Source organism: Gastrolobium bilobum, unplaced genomic scaffold, assembly GCF_033153095.1.
Source record: "Gastrolobium bilobum isolate Gb01-03AN ecotype WA unplaced genomic scaffold, APGP_CSIRO_Gbil_v1 utg3870, whole genome shotgun sequence".
Taxonomy (NCBI): domain Eukaryota; kingdom Viridiplantae; phylum Streptophyta; class Magnoliopsida; order Fabales; family Fabaceae; genus Gastrolobium; species Gastrolobium bilobum.
In genome coordinates this window covers 1092935-1114040 of record NW_026895180.1, presented here as the reverse complement: position 1 = coordinate 1114040, position 21106 = coordinate 1092935, and the positions used below count along the sequence as shown (strand labels likewise).

Below are 21106 nucleotides of genomic sequence, written 5' to 3'. Positions count from 1 at the left end.
TTCACGAGGTCAGGCAACGCAGCGGAAAAATTAAAAACGAAAAAAAGGAGAGGGAGTGAGAGAGAGAGAGAGAGAAAGGGAACACAACCAGTTTTAACGTGGGAAAACCTTCTTCAATGAAGAAGTAAAAACCCACGGGACCTAGTCCAGATCAGAAATCCACTATGAAAATAATGGTTACAAATAATCAGAATCACCAATGTGGTGGTTAACTCAACCTCTCCAACAATGGTGATAATCAAACCTTCCTAGAGATGTTTCACTCAAACTCTCTCTAGAGATCTTTCAAATACAAAGCATAAAGCTTTGCTCAAATCTCTCAAATAATTCTCTCAAATTTTCTCTCTAATCTCTTAACCTAGCCTCCACCCTCAACTAATGAATATATAGAGGAGGTGGAATTTAGGGTTAGGGTTTTTAGGAAACCCCTCAATGGGCTTGGGCTTAGCATTGAAGGAGGAAGCCCAACAGGTTGAATTGTAGAATACATTCAAGGGGCATTGTTATAAAATATTATGGATGACCTTTCACATGATTCATAATACATGACTCTTTGTTTTTCATGAACACTGATGTATTCTATAATCATCACACTAATGGTGTGTTGAATTGTAGAATACATCAAGGAGGAGTGTTGTAAAATATTGTGAATGACCTTTTACATGATTCATAACATGTGACTCTTTATTTTTCATGACCTTTGATATATTCTACAACCATCACACAAATGATACGTTGAATTATAATTATTCCCTCAATTGTGTTTAAAGTCCTGTATAAGGACATATCTTATATGAAAAAAGTGATACTTGATAAATTTAGAATATAATAATATTTTCTTACTTTTAAAAGCTCATATTTGTTCTTATCTTATTCTACTTTTTATTTTTATCTACAGTTCATTTTCCTTTCTTTTATATTTTACAATAATTTTTATTTATATTATTTTATAATTTATTTTATATTTATAAATATTTAAATTTATATATTTTTTATTTTTTAAATAATAAAAATTTTAATGAAAAAAAATATTTGACCCGCAGGCCAGTCAACTAAATTATAAAACTTTAAAAATTAGGGCTAAAAAAGCCCCATCACAAAATACCCTAATGAATTAGAGCCAAATATAATATTTTGCGAACTGACCCGCAAATTTGGACCCACTTTAACACCTCTAGTCACTTCTACGGGTATTTGCCTGCTGATTCATTGTTATACGTGTTATCCATCGCAAATTTGTTATTATTCTATTAATATCAAATCAAAACAATAATTCCTTGTATGACTTATGTGTTTTGTCGAGTAATTCTTCTTTTCCGTATTAGAGATGCTACAGAATTCCATGCATTAACATGTCCATATCTATGAAAAGTAATCAAACTTTTAACGCTGTTCCATGGTTGACATGTTCAAGACTTGCGGAAGTCTTAAGACAACAATCAAAAAATTGAATTACTTTTGTTTGTTTGTTTTTTTTTTTTACTTTAGAAGTTGTAAGTTTGAATCCCATCACAAATAGGTTATCTCTTTGTACAACTTCCCATCAAAGAATAAGAACATAAACTATTGGATTGTATATTTACTCTCATTCAATTCCATAAATTAAAATCCGGTGAGACTAGGACTTTTTTGGGGACATAGACTAATTTAGATGAGCTACATTTCTGTCCCCGAGACAGAGATAAAACATTTACGTAACTTTAATTCACTCCCATGAATTAATAACAGTTGGTTAAAATGGGCCAGGTCTCTCCAACCTTATTTGTAGGCTGAGAAGCAACCGGTATTAAACCTTACCTACAAAAATGAAAAAAACTATCAAATCACCATGAGTTAAAGAAATATATGTGAAACCAAAACAAATGCGAAGAAATAGATGAGTTTGATTATATATCAATCAATGGTTAAGATGTAAACATTACTGTTTTTGGTGGTAATATTTGTCAAGCAGCATCTCTGAATACTCTCCAAAAGTAAGGGCAGAATTTGATGGAATAAGCTGGAAAAAAATTGATAAAAATTCAGCCCATTCTTGAATCAAGAAATGTTGGTTACCTCTTTAATATGCAGGAGGCAGCAGCTCGCCTAAAATATACTACTAGGAATGCTAACTTCACAGATTTCAGAATTTCATATTTCTGAGATGGATTTGAAGCTGTTTAGTTAAACAGAAAACAATCCCGGTCCCATCATCCACTAAATTAGAGGTTATGTAAAACATGGAACTTAAAATGATATCAGCAGACAACTGAATCCCCTGTATGAAGAATTTTATTGTCTTATGTGCACTTTCTACAAGATCCATAACTATTACTTCCTAATAATAAAATCACAGATGATATTGTAGTCTCTCTGTTTATTTCCTTTTTTTTTAATGTCACCTTTTTTCTTTCTTTTCTTGATACATTTTAATGTCATCTTTTATCAATACTTATTCAAATATCATATTTTGTAAAGGTGCATGGTTTAATGCTGAATGTGAAGAATGGTCATGACTTCAGGAATACATACCTCTTTATGAATGTGAACTTCCTCAGGAAAACTGAGTTTTTCATCCCTGAAAGCAAAAATATTGACACATTATTATAGAATTTAGCTCAGATTCATCGTTGACCTCAACTTTCTCTAATTTTTTAGCATGTTAGCATGCTGACTTATAATTCTACTATTTAAGTAACTCCAAACATCATTAAAGCAGCAGAACCATCTAGCATTACTTGCTCAGACTCAGAGAACATACCAGTCAGGTTGCATGAATAATGCAAATGTCGAGCGCTCAATACCAGAAGACTCCTCCCCCTTAGGAGCCTAAAGTATCATAACATCCATATTTTATATATAAAAAAATTGCCAGTAAAAAGAAAACGTAGTTAAGAGTTAAAGAAATTCCATTTGGGAATATCTAGACAAGATCAAGCTATAATCTGAGCGACACAAGGGAAACATGATGCCCAATATATGGCTAACATTAAGGGAAACATTCATTTAATAGTTTATCTATTAATGTTAATAAATAATATATATTTAATTTAGTAATACAATTTTGTCATACACAACAGCATAGGCATTAGGTACTTATCTGTCTTTCTTTTTCTTTTTTCTTTTTTTCCAGTAGGTCTCCAAGCAAACTTAGCCAACATCATCTAATATTCAAACAACCAGCATCCAGACCCACATACTTGAAAGAAAACAAATAAAAGGGCATAGAAACAACACTTTATATTTTAATGCTGAAATGAACTTTATAAAGCATTTTAATAAGAAAATTGACCATCACTGTAGAAGAAAATCACACTTGAGAAAGATATAATTGTGACACCAACAATTAGCATGGAGTACAAGAAACCAATGGTGTAATCATGTAAGGCAAAAAAACAGGAGGAGGAATACATAAACAACTTGATTCAACAGGATGCCCGCGACATTCTAAGTCTATAACAAAATAGGGACTAAATAATTCTGCATGTATTTGGAAATTTTTAAATTACCTGAACACAATGAGGTGTTGCACAAAGATAACCTCCAGAAAGTATTTCAGTGGTTTCACCAATTTGGTAAGCTATATCATCTTTTCCATAGACAACCTATAACATAAAAAATATACAATGAATAAGTGCATTGTACTAATTCATAAAAATTCTAAGCTTCATATTCACACCATTTAGGGAGAATGTCTCAGATTTTACAATTTTAAACCTTCAAATGCATGTAACCTAACAGATTTTTTCAGAAGAAAAAAAGAAGGAAAAAAAAGATCCATGAAATGCTTTTATTGTTAACAGTCAAGCATTATTTATAGGAGCCCATGTGTCATATATTGAACTTGTTCATCCCCAAACATAAAGGGAAGGAGCTAAAATGCAATCCTAAAAGATCATGCAGAATCATGTCTCTGATGAAACATAAAAGTAGATTCAATATGTACACATTTCGTGATGACACTGCAATCATTTGAATTGACATATCTATTGACCAAAAAATAAAATGCTTTGATATATATCATCCACACCAGATAGATATAAGGCATCTGAAACCACTTCACAAAAAATTTACAGTCCAAAATGATTCAACACTATCAAAAGAAAGGAGACATTTTACCAACAATTTTAATGATATAACATCTCTGCCACTTATAAGTTGATTGAAAAGGAAGGATAATTCATGTCAAAAGAAGATGAACCAAAAAAAGATTTTAATGTTGCAAGTATGTACTTTTTTAATCATTTATATCATCCAGCGTTACTTGCAAATCAAGATGAAGAATATATACTTTGACAGTTTGATCATTTCTTGTTCGAATATACAGACCAGCAGCTCTATCAGGGCAAGATAGTTCTACACCATCTCTCATAAACATAGCACAAGTCAGACCTACATATTGAATTGAAATGGAAATTAGACAAGTGATAGCAGTACACATGAAGAACAATAATATTATTTCTCTCGGTGACATTTTATGTTTTTAACATTCATGGACATGGACTTCTCTAATCAATTTAACTAGAGGAATATAGGGTCTAAGAAGTTGATATTACACTGAATGAAAATATATGAAAGTGGCAATAAACATATGATAATAACCTGTCAGTGAACCATGGTCTGTATGCCAACCACACCAAGAAGACAGAGAGTTACCATCCGGGATTCTGTAACAAGCCATGTGTAAATAGTTAATATACTGTCAGGCATGCGCAAAAGCTGGAAAGCACGGACACGCAAATTTAAAAAAAATTGCGTGTCCGACACGTCTTCGCTCGGACACGCGGTCAATATTTGGGAACACGTGGTCAATTCTCTGACACGTTTTTTCAACACGCAGTCAATTTTTTCCGACACGCAGTCAACGCTCGGACACGTTTTTTTTTTTTTTAATCTTAATTTTATTTTGTTAACTAAATATAAAAGAAATAATTTATAAATTAATTTTTTTCTATTATGAAATTTGACATGAAAAATTAACAAAGTACGAAAAATTATTTATATTTATGTTATGAAATTTAAATATTTGATTGGTTATATGACTTATTATGAACTCTTATATGTATTAAATATAAATTATATTATATATATTAAAAATTTTATTTAGTATCAAAACGTGTCCCAACGTGTCGAAATATGACATTTTTTAGAATTAACGTGTCAGCATGTCGTGTCGTGTCCCGTGTCCGTGCATCATAGCGCAAAAGGATAAACTAGAAATGTATGCTATATTAAATTATAATTATATTAAACTTGAGAACTATAATATACTCTAAACAGCATTCTGATGTGAACTGAAAAACTTTATGACTACAGACTATAACCAAGTCTAGAAGTAAAGATATTGACCAATCTATTTCCATAGGAAAAAATGTTATGCCTTTAACCAGCCATCCAAAATGTAATTGTTCTTCTGCTTCTATCACATTGGTATTTCAAGAGAGTTAATATTTGATATCTTTACAACTTATGCATATAGAAAATGTTTACACTAGCCAATTAAAGAACTTGTAGCTCAATTGGCAGCAGCCAAGTCTTTTAAAGAATTGGGATGGATGATGATTTCAGAGGTTCAATCCTCCACTATGCCACCTAAAAATCATAATTGAAAATAAAGTAATGATACAAAATCCAAGATATAGTTATTTTAATATGTGATGTCATTCAAATTCAGATACCTTTAAAATCTTAAAATCAACTTAAAATTGTAGTATTAAAATTCATAAATTCAAGGCATACTATAGTCTCAATTTTAATTTTTAAAATTCGAACCAAAGATTTTTTTAATGAAATTAAAACTAGAAAACTCAACTTTTTAGGATAATTAACTGTAAAAAGATACTGTTAAAATCTTAAAATCAACTTTAAATTATAATAACAAAATTCATAAATTCAAGGCATACTATAGTCTCAAATTTTAATTTTTAAATTTGAACCAAAGATTTTTTTAATGAAATTAAAACCAAAAAACTCAAATTTTTAGGATAATTAACTGCAAAATAAGGTTTTTAAGAAGAAGAAACGACCAGACTAAACTAAGTCTCATCACCAATGTTCACGTTTTTCTTTTTTGGTGGACAATGTTCACGTATTGGTCCTTCTAAATATTTAAGCTAAATTACCAAACGTAAGCTTAGTGGTTTCATCAAAAACCGACCTAGAAACCTGATAATAAGCAAAGAGACCGTGTACATTACCCCTGTTGTGCAGGAAAATAATATAGCAAACGTCCTTTATGACTGCGGGAGCGATGAAGTATTGATTCCAGACCTTCATCCTTGTGGATTTTCATCCTTTTGGATACTGACAAGTCATTTGAAGTTGGCAATAGATTAAGAAAGCAATAGAAATGAGAAAAAAGAAAAAAAACAAAGTGCAGTATGTAATGGAACTTAGTTATGAACAAAAAGGCAAGAGTGACAATTGCCATATACTTGTAAATAGCCCCGCTTTAGCGTGCTATAGCGGAGTTGCGTTGCGGTGCAGCGGCCAGCCGCCACAGACCGCGCCGCTACGGTCAGGTGAAGTGTAGCAGATGTAGCGGCCGCTATTGCGGCTGATTCGCGGCGCTATTGCGCCGCTGCAATAGTTTCTGCAAAAGTGTTCTCGTCGTAGAAGGAAGAGATTTACAACTTAGATACAAGTTAAAGTGAAGATGAAGATTTGGATGTTCATGATTTCAATTATGATTAGTTCCTTAAGTTCTTTGATTTTGACATTTCACTTAAGTGGCAGTTTGAATTTTGACAAATTTTGCCACTTTATTTTGTTGTGTTACATTATTTGAGACATTAATTCCTTCAATTTTCTTATGATTTGAATTTTAATATTTGAAATCAATTATTTTTGAGTTTGAAATCCTTCAAATTTGTTTTTTATGTCACATTTTCACATTTTAAGTTTTATATTTGTGGAGTACAATTTAGTGTATCACTTAGAGCACAGTAGCGTTGTAGCGCTACCCGCTATAGCAATATGGAGAGTCAGCCACTACGCGCTGCTATCCGAGATTAATAAGTATACCACCTAAGAATGAGTGCACCGCCACCCATATGAGGTGCCTAAGGCCTTAACTTGATAAGGGGATAAGAAAGTCACAAACTTTGCCAGAGCAATGTCAAAGGGGGGAAAAGTGAATAAAGATTCATTTTGAGGTAACGCATTTATTTAAATGCTTGATATTGACAAATATTTTAGCGGGAAAAACAATGTTTTCATTCTCTACCCCTAATTCTCATCCTATTCCACATAAAACCATTAACAGCTACAACATTATAAGAAATGCCACTTCAAATTGCAAAGAAATGTTTATTTGATTTCAAAATAGGACAGAAAATTACCTTTCCAAGGGAAAAATAAACAGAAAAGTGGTCCAACTTCCAACAGGCAACAGTACATATGAAATAGAAAACTAAGGGAACACCAAGCCAAACAAATATCCATGGCTGTCTTACCATATTGATCGCAGTGATATGCCAACATCAATCCAACATCAAATATCAGCTTCCCAAGTGTTTTGAAAGCTACAAGTCAGAAATAAACAGTGAACATGCAACCAATCATGTTACATCCAGCAAAACATAAAGATCACATAAACTAGGACAATTTATTAACCATTATCTAATGTTGATTTGGAAGATGTATAAATACTATGCTCTTAACCTTCTAATTATAAGTTCAAAATCCATTAATCAAGGAAAACAAGAAACTGAAGCTTTGCTCCCACTTTACCGTGAAAAGCTTTAAGGATGAAAAATTATAGAGAAATTTACAAAAAAAGAGAGCAGTTATTGGTAAAAATATTTCAGGTTAGGAATATTTAAACACTCAACTTGAACTGGTTAATGATGCTCATAGTGGTTAATAAGTAAGTAACCACTTATTGACTGGAAATATTTTAACCAAGAATTCCTTTATTGTAAGTTTTTGCAAAAATGAAATAGTTTTTCAAATGTGTAAAAATAGAACTAAGTAACGTCTTCAGTATCATGTAAACTTGTAAAAAGCCACAAAAACTGACAAATGGTATACAAAAGCAAGTAACATAGGTTGATTGCTGAATGCACATAGGCATAGCAACACAAGAAAAACAACTTATGGTCTACAGTCGTCATCTGTGACCATTCATGCAAAACCAAAGGGGAAAAAACATATAAACACAGCAATCTATACCCTCACAGATCAGAAAAACTAACATTGCATAAGCAAAATCAGTTCAGACTTCAGGGCATACCCACTTCAAGTTCTGGTAATGCACTTCTGGGCCATATATTTGATCCACAATATGATGGATACCTGCAGAACACACAAAATCCAAGGCATTGCATATGATCATAGATGCAGAATTACAAAGAGCACTACACAATATAATAAATATGAAATAAAAATTAAGCAAGATATATAAATGACAATAAAATGTTGGTAATATATGTAAAGTTTAAACAGGAATCAATCTATACTGATTTTAAGTGATAAGAAAAAAACAACTTTTTGACTTAGGTGATAACTCGGTATAATTCTGTGACAAAAGTTGTATGAATGTCAGATATCTAAAAGAATAATAACTAAATTAAGATAAAGCAAAAGTAGTATCATATCATCCATATAAAATACTGAAATATCTATAGCAAGAAAGAACTGAATTTTTTTTAATATAACATGTGTTTTCATCCACTTTTACCTTTGTATCAAAGATGCCTCTGTTGTAGGCGTATCAAGTATGGGATTGGCATAAAAAGATCCTTTTAATAAATCTGCACTCAGGGAAGCAAAAAGTAGATAAAAATAATAACAGGCCTCACTTAATAATGTAAATAACAATATCTAACAGGTGAAAGAGTTACCAGGCTTCCCGGATTCAAGTGTCTCTTTCCCATGACTCCAACCGAAATTGTACCTATGAATTCGTGGTGGATAGATCAAGCAAAAGTTATTTGCCGCTGTAGAAAGCTACAAGTACAGGGCATTTGACTAATGGTAAAGAAAAAAAAAATATTGGACGATGGAATGAAGTGGAATATGCAATGCAAAGAGAAACTAGTAGTAAGAAGTCTTGAATACAGATAAGTTACCTACTATGAGGATCTTCAAGATCCTCCTTCACTTCTTTAGGAAGATTTGCCAATCTGACATAGGGAAAGGAAAATGTTATCCCAAACAAAATAAGAGCTGCTAGTGATCTCTCTTGATGTTTTAAAACTAATGCACGGGGAACATGTGTAGAAATACCATCCCAAAGCACATACCTTGGTGCAAGATGCAAAAGATTTCTGCGCAACGAAGAGTATCCTGGGACCTGTAATTAATTCCTATCAGATAATTATGGCAACACAAATTGTAATGCAGACAGAAAATAAACACCCATGAATCGCCAGTTCCAATCCTGCTATATCATATCTACAATCATCTCTTCGAAGGACAAGATGGAGTTTGTGACAAGAAATGGACATAGCTAACCCCATGCTCTTGTTTTTCACAGAAGAAGACATTATTTAAACTAGCAGAGTGGGTTGGTTCAAACTGAGAAACTCTCCCCTAAAAAAGAACATGTTTTGACCTCAAGCCATAAACTGGAAAGGAATCCTGACTAAACTGACTTCATAGGTAAATTAATAACTCTATTCTGTGTTTCGTAAGTTTGCACCATTAAATTGAGCCATTGAGCTTCAACAAAAACTGTTATAGTTGGGAAATTGTACTATAATTCCCACCAAAAGAAAAAAACACACAGCCTTAAGTTGGACTTTTTTGTCCATTGTTTCAGTTTAAATGTTTACAGACTTCGTTAAACTTTATATGCAAGTACCAATTTTATATCTACCAAACAATTACACAGAGTCGCAAAAAGCTAACGTGTCATAAGTGAAATCTGAAGTTCAAAAAAAGTATTCCAAGTTCTTATAGTTGGAGATATCACTTATATTTGTGCCCAAGCCAAGAATTAAGAACCATGTGCAAAAATTCTGAGCCAATTGTGTGAATACAAAACATAATTAACAATTTAATATATTCAATAGCAACTAACTAAATCAATGAATTCTATTCACCCCATCCAAAGAACCCCCTCTTCCCCAAAAATACTAATAATAATAATAATAAAGAATTGTTATACATTAATATTTCAAAATAAATAAATACATGAAAATTGGCATAAACAAACAAGTCAAAATAATGGAACAGCATGCACATACATCAGTGACTGATAAAATCCCCAGCCCGTCGGGTCCAAACCCTTCCTCAATCTTCAACGACAAGTCAGAGTTCTTATCCTGTCAGAATAAATTTAAGAAAAAAAACCGAATCAACAATTCGAACACATAGCCATCATCAGGCCACCAAGTATTACACAAAACAAAGGATCAAACCCACGCAACATATACGGTAGTATAGTAGTTGAAAACCACTTCAGAGTTTTTCTTCACTCAATTATAAAGATGAAAAACACAGATACAGAACAGAACACAGAAAGAGAAAGAGAGAGAGAGAGAGAGAGAGAGAGATTACCTTGAGCTGAGAGAAAGAGATGGAGAGTGTAGTGAGGGTAGGGAAGGAGGTTTGGGACATGGTGTGGCAGAGAATCAGCGAGGAACGACAACGTTTAGAGGAATAGGGCGCGGGAAGAGTATAAGAACCAGCATTGAAGACGAGGGACCTCAAGACGTGAAAACTCATGCTATTTTGATTTTCAATTCAAATCAAAGTTACGTGTTTAAACAGATTGAAGTGACCTCCAATAATTTATTAATATTCTGAGTTGAAAATATAAACGTAAACCACGGTAAAAGTTTAAGCGAATCGAAGCTAAAAAGAGCCTAGAGCCTAGAGCCTAGAGCCTAGGAAGCACGATACTTTTTGTCTTTTTGCCATTGTCATATGTGCCGGGCCCATATTTTTTAACAAAGTATTTTTTTAGAGTAAATATCTTTTCAGGTAAATTTTACAACACCCGTTTTAGTCTTTAATAAATAAAAAAGTTATTCGTGATCCCTAATAAATTTAAAGTAGACTCATTTTAGTTCTTTTGAATGACTAATATGGATCTTTTTTGAATTTGTGAAGAATCACTATTTTAACTAAATGGGTTCATTTTGAATTTCTTAAGAACTACGAATAGCCTTTTTATTTGCCTAAAGCAGGTATCATAAAATTTGTTGAGGATCAAAAAGAGTATTTACTCTTTTTTTTTTTATGAAAGGTCATTTTCCATATCATGATGAAACTAGTAGTCCGCTCTTCATAAAATATTTTTTGCATTCACAAAAATTTAAAGTCAAAATATTGTTTAAACGAAATCAAATATGTATCATTTGAAATAATCCTTTTTATGGGCTCACTTTTTTTTATGAGTTATGTTTATCTCATTTTACATGAGATAAACAATTTTTCTACACACACAAAAAGGTGAGTCCCGCCACTATTTTTTTCTCTCTCCTCTTACATATGGGTCTCACTTGTAATTTTATTTCTATAACATAAGGTAATCACTCTCCTACAACATAAGAAAAATATTTCTCTTTCTTTAATGCACAATAAGTGTATGTGGATGAGTTTTATTTTAGAATAAAATATTTTTGGATACTCAACAAATATTACGAGGTCCACTTAATCTTTTACAAAAAAAAGTCAATTTATTGTCCCTTTAAAATTTAAAATAAATTCACTTAATCGAAATATTAATCCGTCTAAAATTTAAAAAAATTAACAAGAGTTTATTTTGAATTTCAAAAAAATCAAGTGTTATTTTTTTCTAAGAAATTAAATTAGATCCGCTGTTATTTTGTTGTGCAGGACGGAGAAGTACAAAAGTACTTTACTCTTTCTTTTATTATGAAACAGCTGTTTAAATAATTGTATAATTTAAAATTGAGTAATATTACTCTCATGTAACATGAGAGTAGTTCTCTCATGTTACATAGAGAAGTAGGGTCCACTATTTGAAAGTAAAAAAGAAAAAGAGATAAGAAGGAGCACGATTTTCGAAGTGAGAGAAAAGGAGATAAGTATAAAATGAGAGTAGTATTTTCTTTTAAAATTATTCATGTAGTTTTTAATTATTCTAAAAAAAAGGAAAAATATAATTTGAGCAGTAACCAACATAAAGAAATTGCCATATAGAAGCGCGGGGAATACGGAATTGAAGCGTTAAAAAATGGCGGTAGCACTCGCTGCATTGGATGTGACATAGAGAGAGAGAGAGAGAGAGGAATGGAAGATTCAGGAGCGATTCTCGCTCACATTTCATCTTTGAAGGAAATGCTCGACCAGGTTTGTTTTCTTCCCCTCTTCCTTCAGTTTTTCCTTCTGACAGTCTTCCTTGAAAGTTGATTGGAGTTATTATCTTCGAGAAATCAGGTTAACGAAGAAATCGAGACTAATATTCAAATTACGCGAGAGATCGAGTCGAGCATCGTTAGATGCGAGGAGATCGAGAGCGATTTGGCAACCAGGGAATCCGAGTTGATCAAGACGAGTGGCATGTTGAAGTTCGATACGGTTGGATACGTCACCGTCGCTGGTAAGTTCGATTTTCGTCGTTAAAGTTTCTGTTTGAATTCATTTTGATAAATCAAATGCATTGAGTTAGATGTTAGTGGTTTTTCCATTGTATCATTTATTCTTCTGATTCATTGATTCGCGAATTTGTAGGGGAGAAAAAAAATTAAAAGCTCATTTAGCTACCAAATTGTTGGAGAAGTGCATTTCAAATTATATATTTTGTTTCATAAACAGTTCATATTCCTAATTTAACAGTAAATGAATCCGTCTATGGAATCAATTGCTTTTGATTAGTGTTTCTCAGGTTTTTTTTTTTTCTTTGCTTACTACTGGTTTGGGATTTGAATTTTGGAAGTATTTGATTCTGGAACTAATTATATGCTTTTCATTTTAAATTAGACTAAAAATTGAACTTATAAGGAAAAGATTAATTTAATAAATATGTAAATATTGCAGATATTGGAAAGAGAAGGTGTTTTGGCAATTTTTGAATATGAAAAAGCAAATAAATTTTTTTCTTTGTCATGACAGCATTGGTTGGATTGGGCGTTTAGCAATGGGTCAAAAGTTATAGTTGTTAATTAAGGTATAACTTTTTCTACTTACTTTTACCCGTGACATCAGGCCAAACGCTATGATTCGATTTGACTCTGACCCACGTCGGGCCTTGCCAAAATATGATGTTGGTATCACCGATAATCCCTCAACACCTGCCTTCGGCAAAATGTCATCCTTGAGAATCGAATCAACAATCTCAACTCTAATACCAAGTGTTTGATCGAGCTCTTATCACTAAGCCAAAAACTATAGTTGTTAATCAAAACTTAACTCTTTATACTTATCCTCAACAACCTAAATGCCATAGTTCGATTGGACTCCGATCCACACCAGACCTTGTTAAGGCATATGCTAGCCTCACCAACAATCCTCCAACACCTGTCTTCCTTAAAGTGTCATCACTTGGAATCAAACACATAACCTTGGCTAATCGAGCACTTACCACCCCAACACCTACCTTAAATGTCATCTCTAAATCCTAAACCCTAAAGTGTCACCTCTAAAAATTTGAGCCGATGATCTCAGCTCTGATATCAAGTGTTGGATTGAGTATTTACCACCACTAAATCAAAAGCTATTACCGTTAACCAGTGCAATTTTTTCTACTGACATTACCGTCCCCAAGCGCCATGATTTAATATAACTCCACACTAACACTGCAGCGTGGTACAGATTCTTCTTGTTTTTTAATAAAAACTAATCAATTTTTGCACACATCTATTATTCATTCACTTCATAGTTCATAGACATCAAAATAACATACCAAGAAATTTGTTAGAAAATATAATATAAAATTATTAATGTGACCTTCACATAATAACTTAAGTTTTGAGATTGAATTTGTTTTTTATATGATATCAGAGCCTTTGTAACTAAATCGTCATAAGTTTGATCTTTACCGCTTTTATTCTATTAATAAATAATTAATATTGTGGAGTTTCTTGCTACGGGTAAGAGGGGCTTATGTATTGTTAACCTTCAAGCTCAATAGACTTTTGTACGAGGATGTGTGTTAGAAAAATATAATATAGAACCATTAATGTGACTTTCACCTATATTTGAATTAGTTTTTTACTGAATTATTTGACATGTCCTGCTTGCATTCTCTTTGTCGATAGGTTTGACTGCTATCTTATTACCAAATTACTAATATCGCTTACCCCGTGGAATAGAATGAAGAAGGTAGCATAGGGTTTTTTTTTTCACCTTTTTTTTTTCCTGATAACTTATACATTTTTTTGGTTTCCAGTTTATATTTTGTTATGGACCTAACCCATGGATTCTATATCATCTACTAACAACTACTTAGTAACAAATTAGGATGAAGGCAACATCCCAGATATTATCAGATAAGGTATATCACCTTATTCCTCAACGGTTTGACTCCTAGGACTTTATGCATATGGATAACCCATCGATAAATAATGGGTTAAGCCTTTCAATACACATCTTTTGAACCCCATTCTCTTACTTTGCACACACCCCACTCGGCCTATTCTTTTAGCTGTGCATATACCCATGTCTTTTGGCCTTACACTTGTCGGGGTGGTTTCTTCCTTTAGAGACATATGAAAATATCAATATTATCGGTGGTATTTGATTTTACCTCTAGTGAAATTAAGGAAGCTTGACTCATTTGTAATTTTTCTTTTTAGTGAAAGATTTTTTGGACTAGCGTCCCATGGTTTTTACTTTTTTGCATTGAAGAAGGTTTTCCACATTAAAAATTTGATAGTGTCTCTATCTTTTTCGTTTATGCATTTTTCGTTTTTCTGCGTGTTGGCTGACCTGGTGACTTTAGGCCAATCTCTTTTTTTGGAAATATTCTAATCGGTTTATTGTTTCGCAACTAATTTGATGCGGGGCGTGCCAGGATTAAGGCTTTAAACCCCTCCCAAAAGTGATACTGGGGAGATTCGAACACATGCTCTTACCCTCACCTGCTTAGTTCCCATGTGTCAACTGAGCTATCACCATTTGATTCTTTAGGCCAATCTCTGAGTGCTGAACTCCGAGCTTGACGTGCTGAACTATGAATCATTACTGTGCTAATTTGAGGAACCATGTTCCAACAACACCTCCACAATAGACCACTACTAGATCCTATATTAATCATTGACCTTATGTATACATTCAATATCCTCTCAGATCGAACGTATTTTTTTAAGAAATTTTTAATCAGATTGTGTAGAAAAATCTGAAAATGTATTCATCGTACTGTGCTCTCCAAAGAGCAACTCTTCTCAAAATCTCAAAAGGTGCTGAGTTGGAATCCCATTCTAACTCAGGATTCTTGTGGTTCCGAAGGATCCAGCTACAGGAGAACCGGGAACGGGGAGCTTCCCCCCCCCTCCCTTTCCGCCCGATTCTTTGGTCTTAAGAATGAGTGATTGCCCTTCTCCGACCCTTACTGTCCAATCTGAGAGCGGATAGCTAATGCGTTCTGCTTTTTGTTTTTGAACAGGGTTGTATGTAAGTTCTGGAACTTAGATGCTTCTTTCAGACTCAGGAATCATCAATCTGCTCATCTTATGATGAGATTAGATTTATTCGTCCTGAATATCAAATATATACGTTGCTTCTTCAAAAAAAATTATTCTCCATCCTTTTTTTTCGTGTAGTGGTGTTTGCTTCGGTATACAAGAGTAAATTCTGAATGAAATTAATGTCGCAGATTTTACTTTCTTCCAAAAAAAAGTATTCATTTACAGGAATTTGGATCTTTAGCAATTGGATCTAGGTTAAAATAATAGAGTTATTTTCCTTGAACAATTCATTGTTTGGTTCTTTTGTTCTTGGCGTTCCACTTTTCAGTCTTTGTTTGCAGTATTATAATTTTGTACTTTTCATTTATAGCTGATTTCAGGGCTTCAGTGAGTTCCTTGGAGGAGGAGTTATGTTGTCTTAAAATGAAACGGGATGAGATCGTTAATAGAATGGATGAAAAACGGTATTGAAAAATTCTTAATATTTGTAGATGTAGTTATTGAAGTTTAATTTTATTTTGGCCTTTCATCAATGTCAAACATAAACTCTGCCACCGAATGCGGGAATTATTTGTCATGAGCTCCAGCATCTCTCTCAAAAGAAAACAATCCTACTCTGCATGAAATATCGGTTTGAACTCTTTATTTCGCTGAAAGGTTGCGATATAAAAAGGACAGCCTTGTGCCGTAAAACTGCCATGCTGTGCAGGGTTCAGGAAATGGTTTATAATAGGCAATATTACCTTATGTTTTGCAAGAATATGATAACATGAATTGAACATGTCACCTCCGGCTCACATATCGATATCTCTATGAATTTATGTTACGGTACTATTGGATGATAAAAACTGTAGCTGGACATTCACACGAGGTAGGAATCTTATATATATATATATATATTTACAACTTTTTTTTTTTTATAATCGCTCGTAATTATTTTTATGGTTGTTGGATCAAAATCAAATCAACAGTTATAAAATGACGTTCAATAAGAGCCATTGATTTAATTTTAATCTAACAACCATAAAAATGATTGTAAGAGGTTGTAAGGATAACCTCATTTACACACATATATATATATATAACATCTAATACAATTTGAAATCTACAATATTCATGTGCAATTAGTCTTCCATGGAAGTGGCATTAACTTACGCAACATTGCATGTTAATTTTGATGACTGAGCGATCTAATTCTATGTAGGGAAAATTTTACAGCACTATGCCTAGAATTTCAGAGAGAAATTGACAAGAGAGAAAAATGTGAAGTGAGGACTTTGCTGTCTGAGAAAGATTCCCTTGAAAATGAAATTCAACTTTTGGATAAGAAAAACAATGTTTTGAAAAATTCAGTATTGGCATTTGTGGAAGAAATTCTTGAAGATCTTCAGAGTTCAAACTCGGGTAATGTTGTTTTTTACAAGTCCTATGAATTTGCTATATTACTATTGACATCGGACTTCAATAGGGAAGTAGGTTTTAAATTTCTCTTCTAATCTGTATGTGTGTGTAAATTGTTTGTGTTGTTCGGAACCATTTTTCAGACTAGTTATGTACTTCCAGGAGTTTATTTTCTCCCACTAAACCAAACTAAGGACGACATATATAGGGAAGTTAAAACAGCTGCATACATTTTGGTAAAACAGATTTTTAGTTAATGGTTGAGTATTAGATGTAGATTATTGTACAATGATGTATTGCAACCTTTCCCATCCACCTCCCCACGCCCCCTACTGCAGCATTAGAAGTTGAGATTCAGAGGAGGAACTGGGAGAATGAGAAATTGCTTAAGGATATTAATGATTTGAAGACTACAATGCTTTCAGCAATTGGGACCAGTTATGATCTACTCTAAATTCCTTTCTGTAAACAATTAATTCATAGATCTGGAGCTTCATGTTGTCAATTTCGTCAAGTTTGATCATTATGGATCTTTTAGTGAGGTTTAGATATAGATAGATAAATATGGAGAGTTGAACAGAACAGATGACTAAAAAACAAATTAGTCAGCGTGTTGTAGTTCTCTTGTTCTGGTAAGAATGATAAACAATGTCAGAGCGCTTGTCCTTTGGTTCATCACTAATTAGCATCACGTCACGATATGTCATATTCATCCATGTGACTTTAAATTTAACTAGTTACCGAATATATGAAGAATCGTGACTTGCAAGTAAATGGTCACTGCATATATTTGAAGCAAAACTAAGTTATGGTACAAAGTCCCAGGCGCCAGCCAGAGGCAGCAACTGTATCAGGACTTCAAGAGCATGAAGTCCGCAGGTGTAAAGAACTGCAAATGGGTCCGTGAAAGATAGTTTTCTTGTTGAATTCTCTGTTACTTGCGGAGTATGAGCTTTGCGGTGATGCAGCTTTTCTCGTTTGGATGGATACAGTTGGCGCCTCAGGATTACGCTGCCTCACATGTGGCTACTTGCCAGAGGCGTTGGTCAAACTACAGACTTCATATGCTTATAGATTTTGAATTTGTACGGATAAGGAAATCTTTCCACTTCGTACTCAATCTTTTTTTCCCGCAGGGAGTGTTTGACATCGTTCGTACCTGAAAAAGAGGCTATCTCATTTCATTTGCTAGCTCTCAAAAATGACAAAAGTGCTCATTTAAGCTCTTTTTATTGGTAGGGGTCCGGCTCCATTCCTTCCACGAACTTGGTTCATTGACAATCGACGAAATAGCATGTGATTGTTGCGTCACTATCCATTTCAGTTTGGGGCCCATACCATAATGTCTTGCATTGTTCTGCTTCCGTATAACAGTAAGAAACAAACTGGGGCTTTCAGCTGATTAATGTGAATAAGGATGTTGATAAATGATAAACTCATTCATCAAAATCATGAAACACCCAGCCTTTGCTGCAAATTAGAAGGTTATACCACTTAAACAGGTTACATACATCTTAACTCAATTTTTACTTCTAATTGGACTTTCTCATGTAACTTCTAAATAATTTTCAGGGTGTGCATGATAATATTTTTTTAAATAATTTTTTATTTTTAATTTGGGGAATATAAATGGTGAAAAGTTACATTTGATAAAATCCATTTAATTTTATGATTCAGAGAGTGAAGTGGTAGTACATAAACAAATATATATATATGAAAAAAATATTTCTTCGGCAATTTGAGATAAATTTATCTCTGGCCTTTTCAAAATTATGTTGTTTTATTTATTTATTTTCTTATATCAATTGATTCACCTTTGAATGGTTATATTTTTTTTTTCTCTCTCTTCCTTCATTACCATTGATCCATCTTTGTACGATTACGATTTACTAGCCGGAGATAAAATTATCTCAAACAGCTTGAGAAACGATAAGCTATATATATATATATATATGGGATAGAATCTGTTTACAAATTTTTTTTTGTAAATTACACTAAGTATGACCGGTCGTACATTGCATGATTAAAGTATGGCCGGTCGTACTTAGTGTAGTTTGTAAGAGTTTGTAAATAAAAAAGTTTGTAAATATAATCTGTCCCTCTATATATATATATATATTCCTTTCTAATTTTTTTGTTTCTGGATACATAAATAGAAAAATATTTAAAAAATAATAATGTTAGAGAATATAATGATTGTTGTCTACACCCGAAGTTATGATGTCTTTTCCTTATCTTAAAAGTACAGAAAAAGTAAGGTGAACACATTTAAAATATGGGTATGTTTACCTACCCATCTTAAAGGTTCATGTCTTATTAAATTTGACTTAGCACTTTTTAACGTCAAATGAGTGAAAATCTTGTTCATGGTGGCGCTGCACGACGCTATTGCACAGAGGTAACAAGTCATTGACATAATTGATGTAGTTAAAAATCATAACAAGGTAATGATTTAAAACAATGAATACTATCATATTGAAATAAATTATTCTTAACTTGTCGTTACATTAGCAAGCCTTTCCAAATCGCTGTAATGTGATAACACAGCACCGCCACTAGCTAGTAATAGTTCCTTCTAGTCGAAGGACAAACGCTTAGAACCCAAGAGAAGGAAAAGAACAGGAAGCCCCCTCACAGCCAAGGAAAGGAGTCTGTGGTTTAAAATATTGTAATGAGAAGAAGAAAAAATTGCTGTCATCCATGTCACAGACAGTGACCGTGTTCATCACGTGAACATCACGTGCAACAAAAGATTGATTTTGGTACCGTGCAAATGTCTAGTCTATATTTGAATGCTTTATCTGCTGAGTCCTTTAATATTATCAAATTTCACATAAATGGTTTAAATTTGGAACCACTAGTAGGTGAGTTCTATATAAAATTCCACCTCCACTATTCTCATAGACATGTAGGGTTTTAGTTTACTACTTGTGCCCCAATCACGTAGGCTAGCCATGTATCTTAAATATGTAACAAGAAAACAAAAAGGCCATATATCTAAAATAACTGAACAAATTAATTTCTAATGATAATTTGAACAAATAATTCTGAGAGAAGAAAATAGTAGGGGCAGGCTCAATGTGAGAAGAGGAGCATTATTTGGAAATATCGAGGAAAAAAAAATGTCATTCTACCAAAAGAAAAACATACATACAGTATTTCTTTCTTTTTTTTAGTTTTCTAATGATGAAGCGAATAATTAGAGTGTTAATGAAATCGACCCAATTATATTTATTTTTTTGGATTACATCCGGGTTTTTCACAGCCGATAGCTATGAAACTAATCCCTCATCCCGGGTCAGCGCACAAAGCGATAAAAAGCTGGCCACGAAATGCTTTTCATTCACAAGAGTTGGGGTTCGAACCTCTTAGCTTGGATCAAAGTCGGTCTAAATAGATTTTTATGCTGCTAGTTGTTTCATAATTCAGGAAAATTCTTATTCCTATGACCTTTTGCAATGAGCTTGTCCATTGAGGACTAGGGTTGGAGCTTAGTATAAGCTAAGTGGGTAATGCCTCCAACTTTTTTTTCTAAAATAATAATTTTACGTATAATTTTTTTAAGGGTTTGTTTTTTCTGCGGTTACTGCAGATAAGTTATCTGCAGCAAGCTTAATACGACGTCGTTTTGGACAGAAATTATGGTATTTTTGTAATTTTAATTTATTTCATGATTATTATAGTCTTTATAATTATAATTTTTTAATATTTCAATCCCAAGACGACATCATTTTAAGAATAAATGCAGATAATTTATCTGCAGTAATTGCAGAAATATTTTTCCCTTTATTTTAAAACAAAATACAAATTGTTTAGCTAGCTTGGCCTGATAAACAAATTATTGATGACTTGTGTAAGCCTTGTTTGTACATCTCTGATAAGAAAGAAGGGCTTTTAGCACGACACAGCAAAAACTCAAAGTCCCAACTCCCAGTCCCACGTGGTGTTTTTGCCTTTGCTTTTCATTCGTGTAGGTTTTGTCAAACCAATTGTGAATCACTACTGGTAAATAGTGTACGACTCTAAAAAAAATTGATCTCTCTTGATACTGTTTTCTCTTTTAGCCAACTATTGATACCATAGGATCCTGTTCACCCCGTTTGAATCAGTCATCACTATTTTATATTACGAGAGACTGTTTCTGGGATTCTGATCAGTGATACCAATGCTGGTCGGGTTGCCTAAGA

General features: G+C 33.1%; 2 protein-coding genes across 2 annotated transcripts; one reads left to right on the top strand and one right to left on the bottom strand.

Annotated features, from left to right (window-relative positions):
• Positions 1 to 1511: 1511 nt before the first annotated feature.
• LOC133298440 (uncharacterized) lies at positions 1512 to 10654 on the bottom strand. Its single transcript, XM_061497733.1, has 16 exons — positions 10483 to 10654; positions 10170 to 10247; positions 9225 to 9274; positions 9051 to 9104; positions 8823 to 8875; positions 8660 to 8732; positions 8213 to 8274; positions 7434 to 7502; positions 6177 to 6282; positions 4582 to 4646; positions 4271 to 4371; positions 3489 to 3584; positions 2741 to 2808; positions 2512 to 2557; positions 1923 to 1999; positions 1512 to 1797 (listed from the first exon to the last, which is right to left on the bottom strand). Exons 1-16 carry the CDS (start codon positions 10648 to 10650, stop codon positions 1794 to 1796), a joined length of 1170 nt encoding a protein of 389 aa, XP_061353717.1. The 5' UTR covers positions 10651 to 10654; the 3' UTR covers positions 1512 to 1793.
• Positions 10655 to 12127: 1473 nt separating this feature from the next.
• On the top strand, positions 12128 to 18000 carry LOC133297795 (uncharacterized). Its single transcript, XM_061496999.1, has 5 exons — positions 12128 to 12243; positions 12331 to 12493; positions 15889 to 15982; positions 16723 to 16990; positions 17866 to 18000. The coding sequence occupies exons 1-5, from the start codon at positions 12184 to 12186 to the stop codon at positions 17998 to 18000; spliced, it is 720 nt and encodes a 239-aa protein (XP_061352983.1). The 5' UTR covers positions 12128 to 12183.
• The last annotated feature ends 3106 nt before the right edge of the window (positions 18001 to 21106 follow it).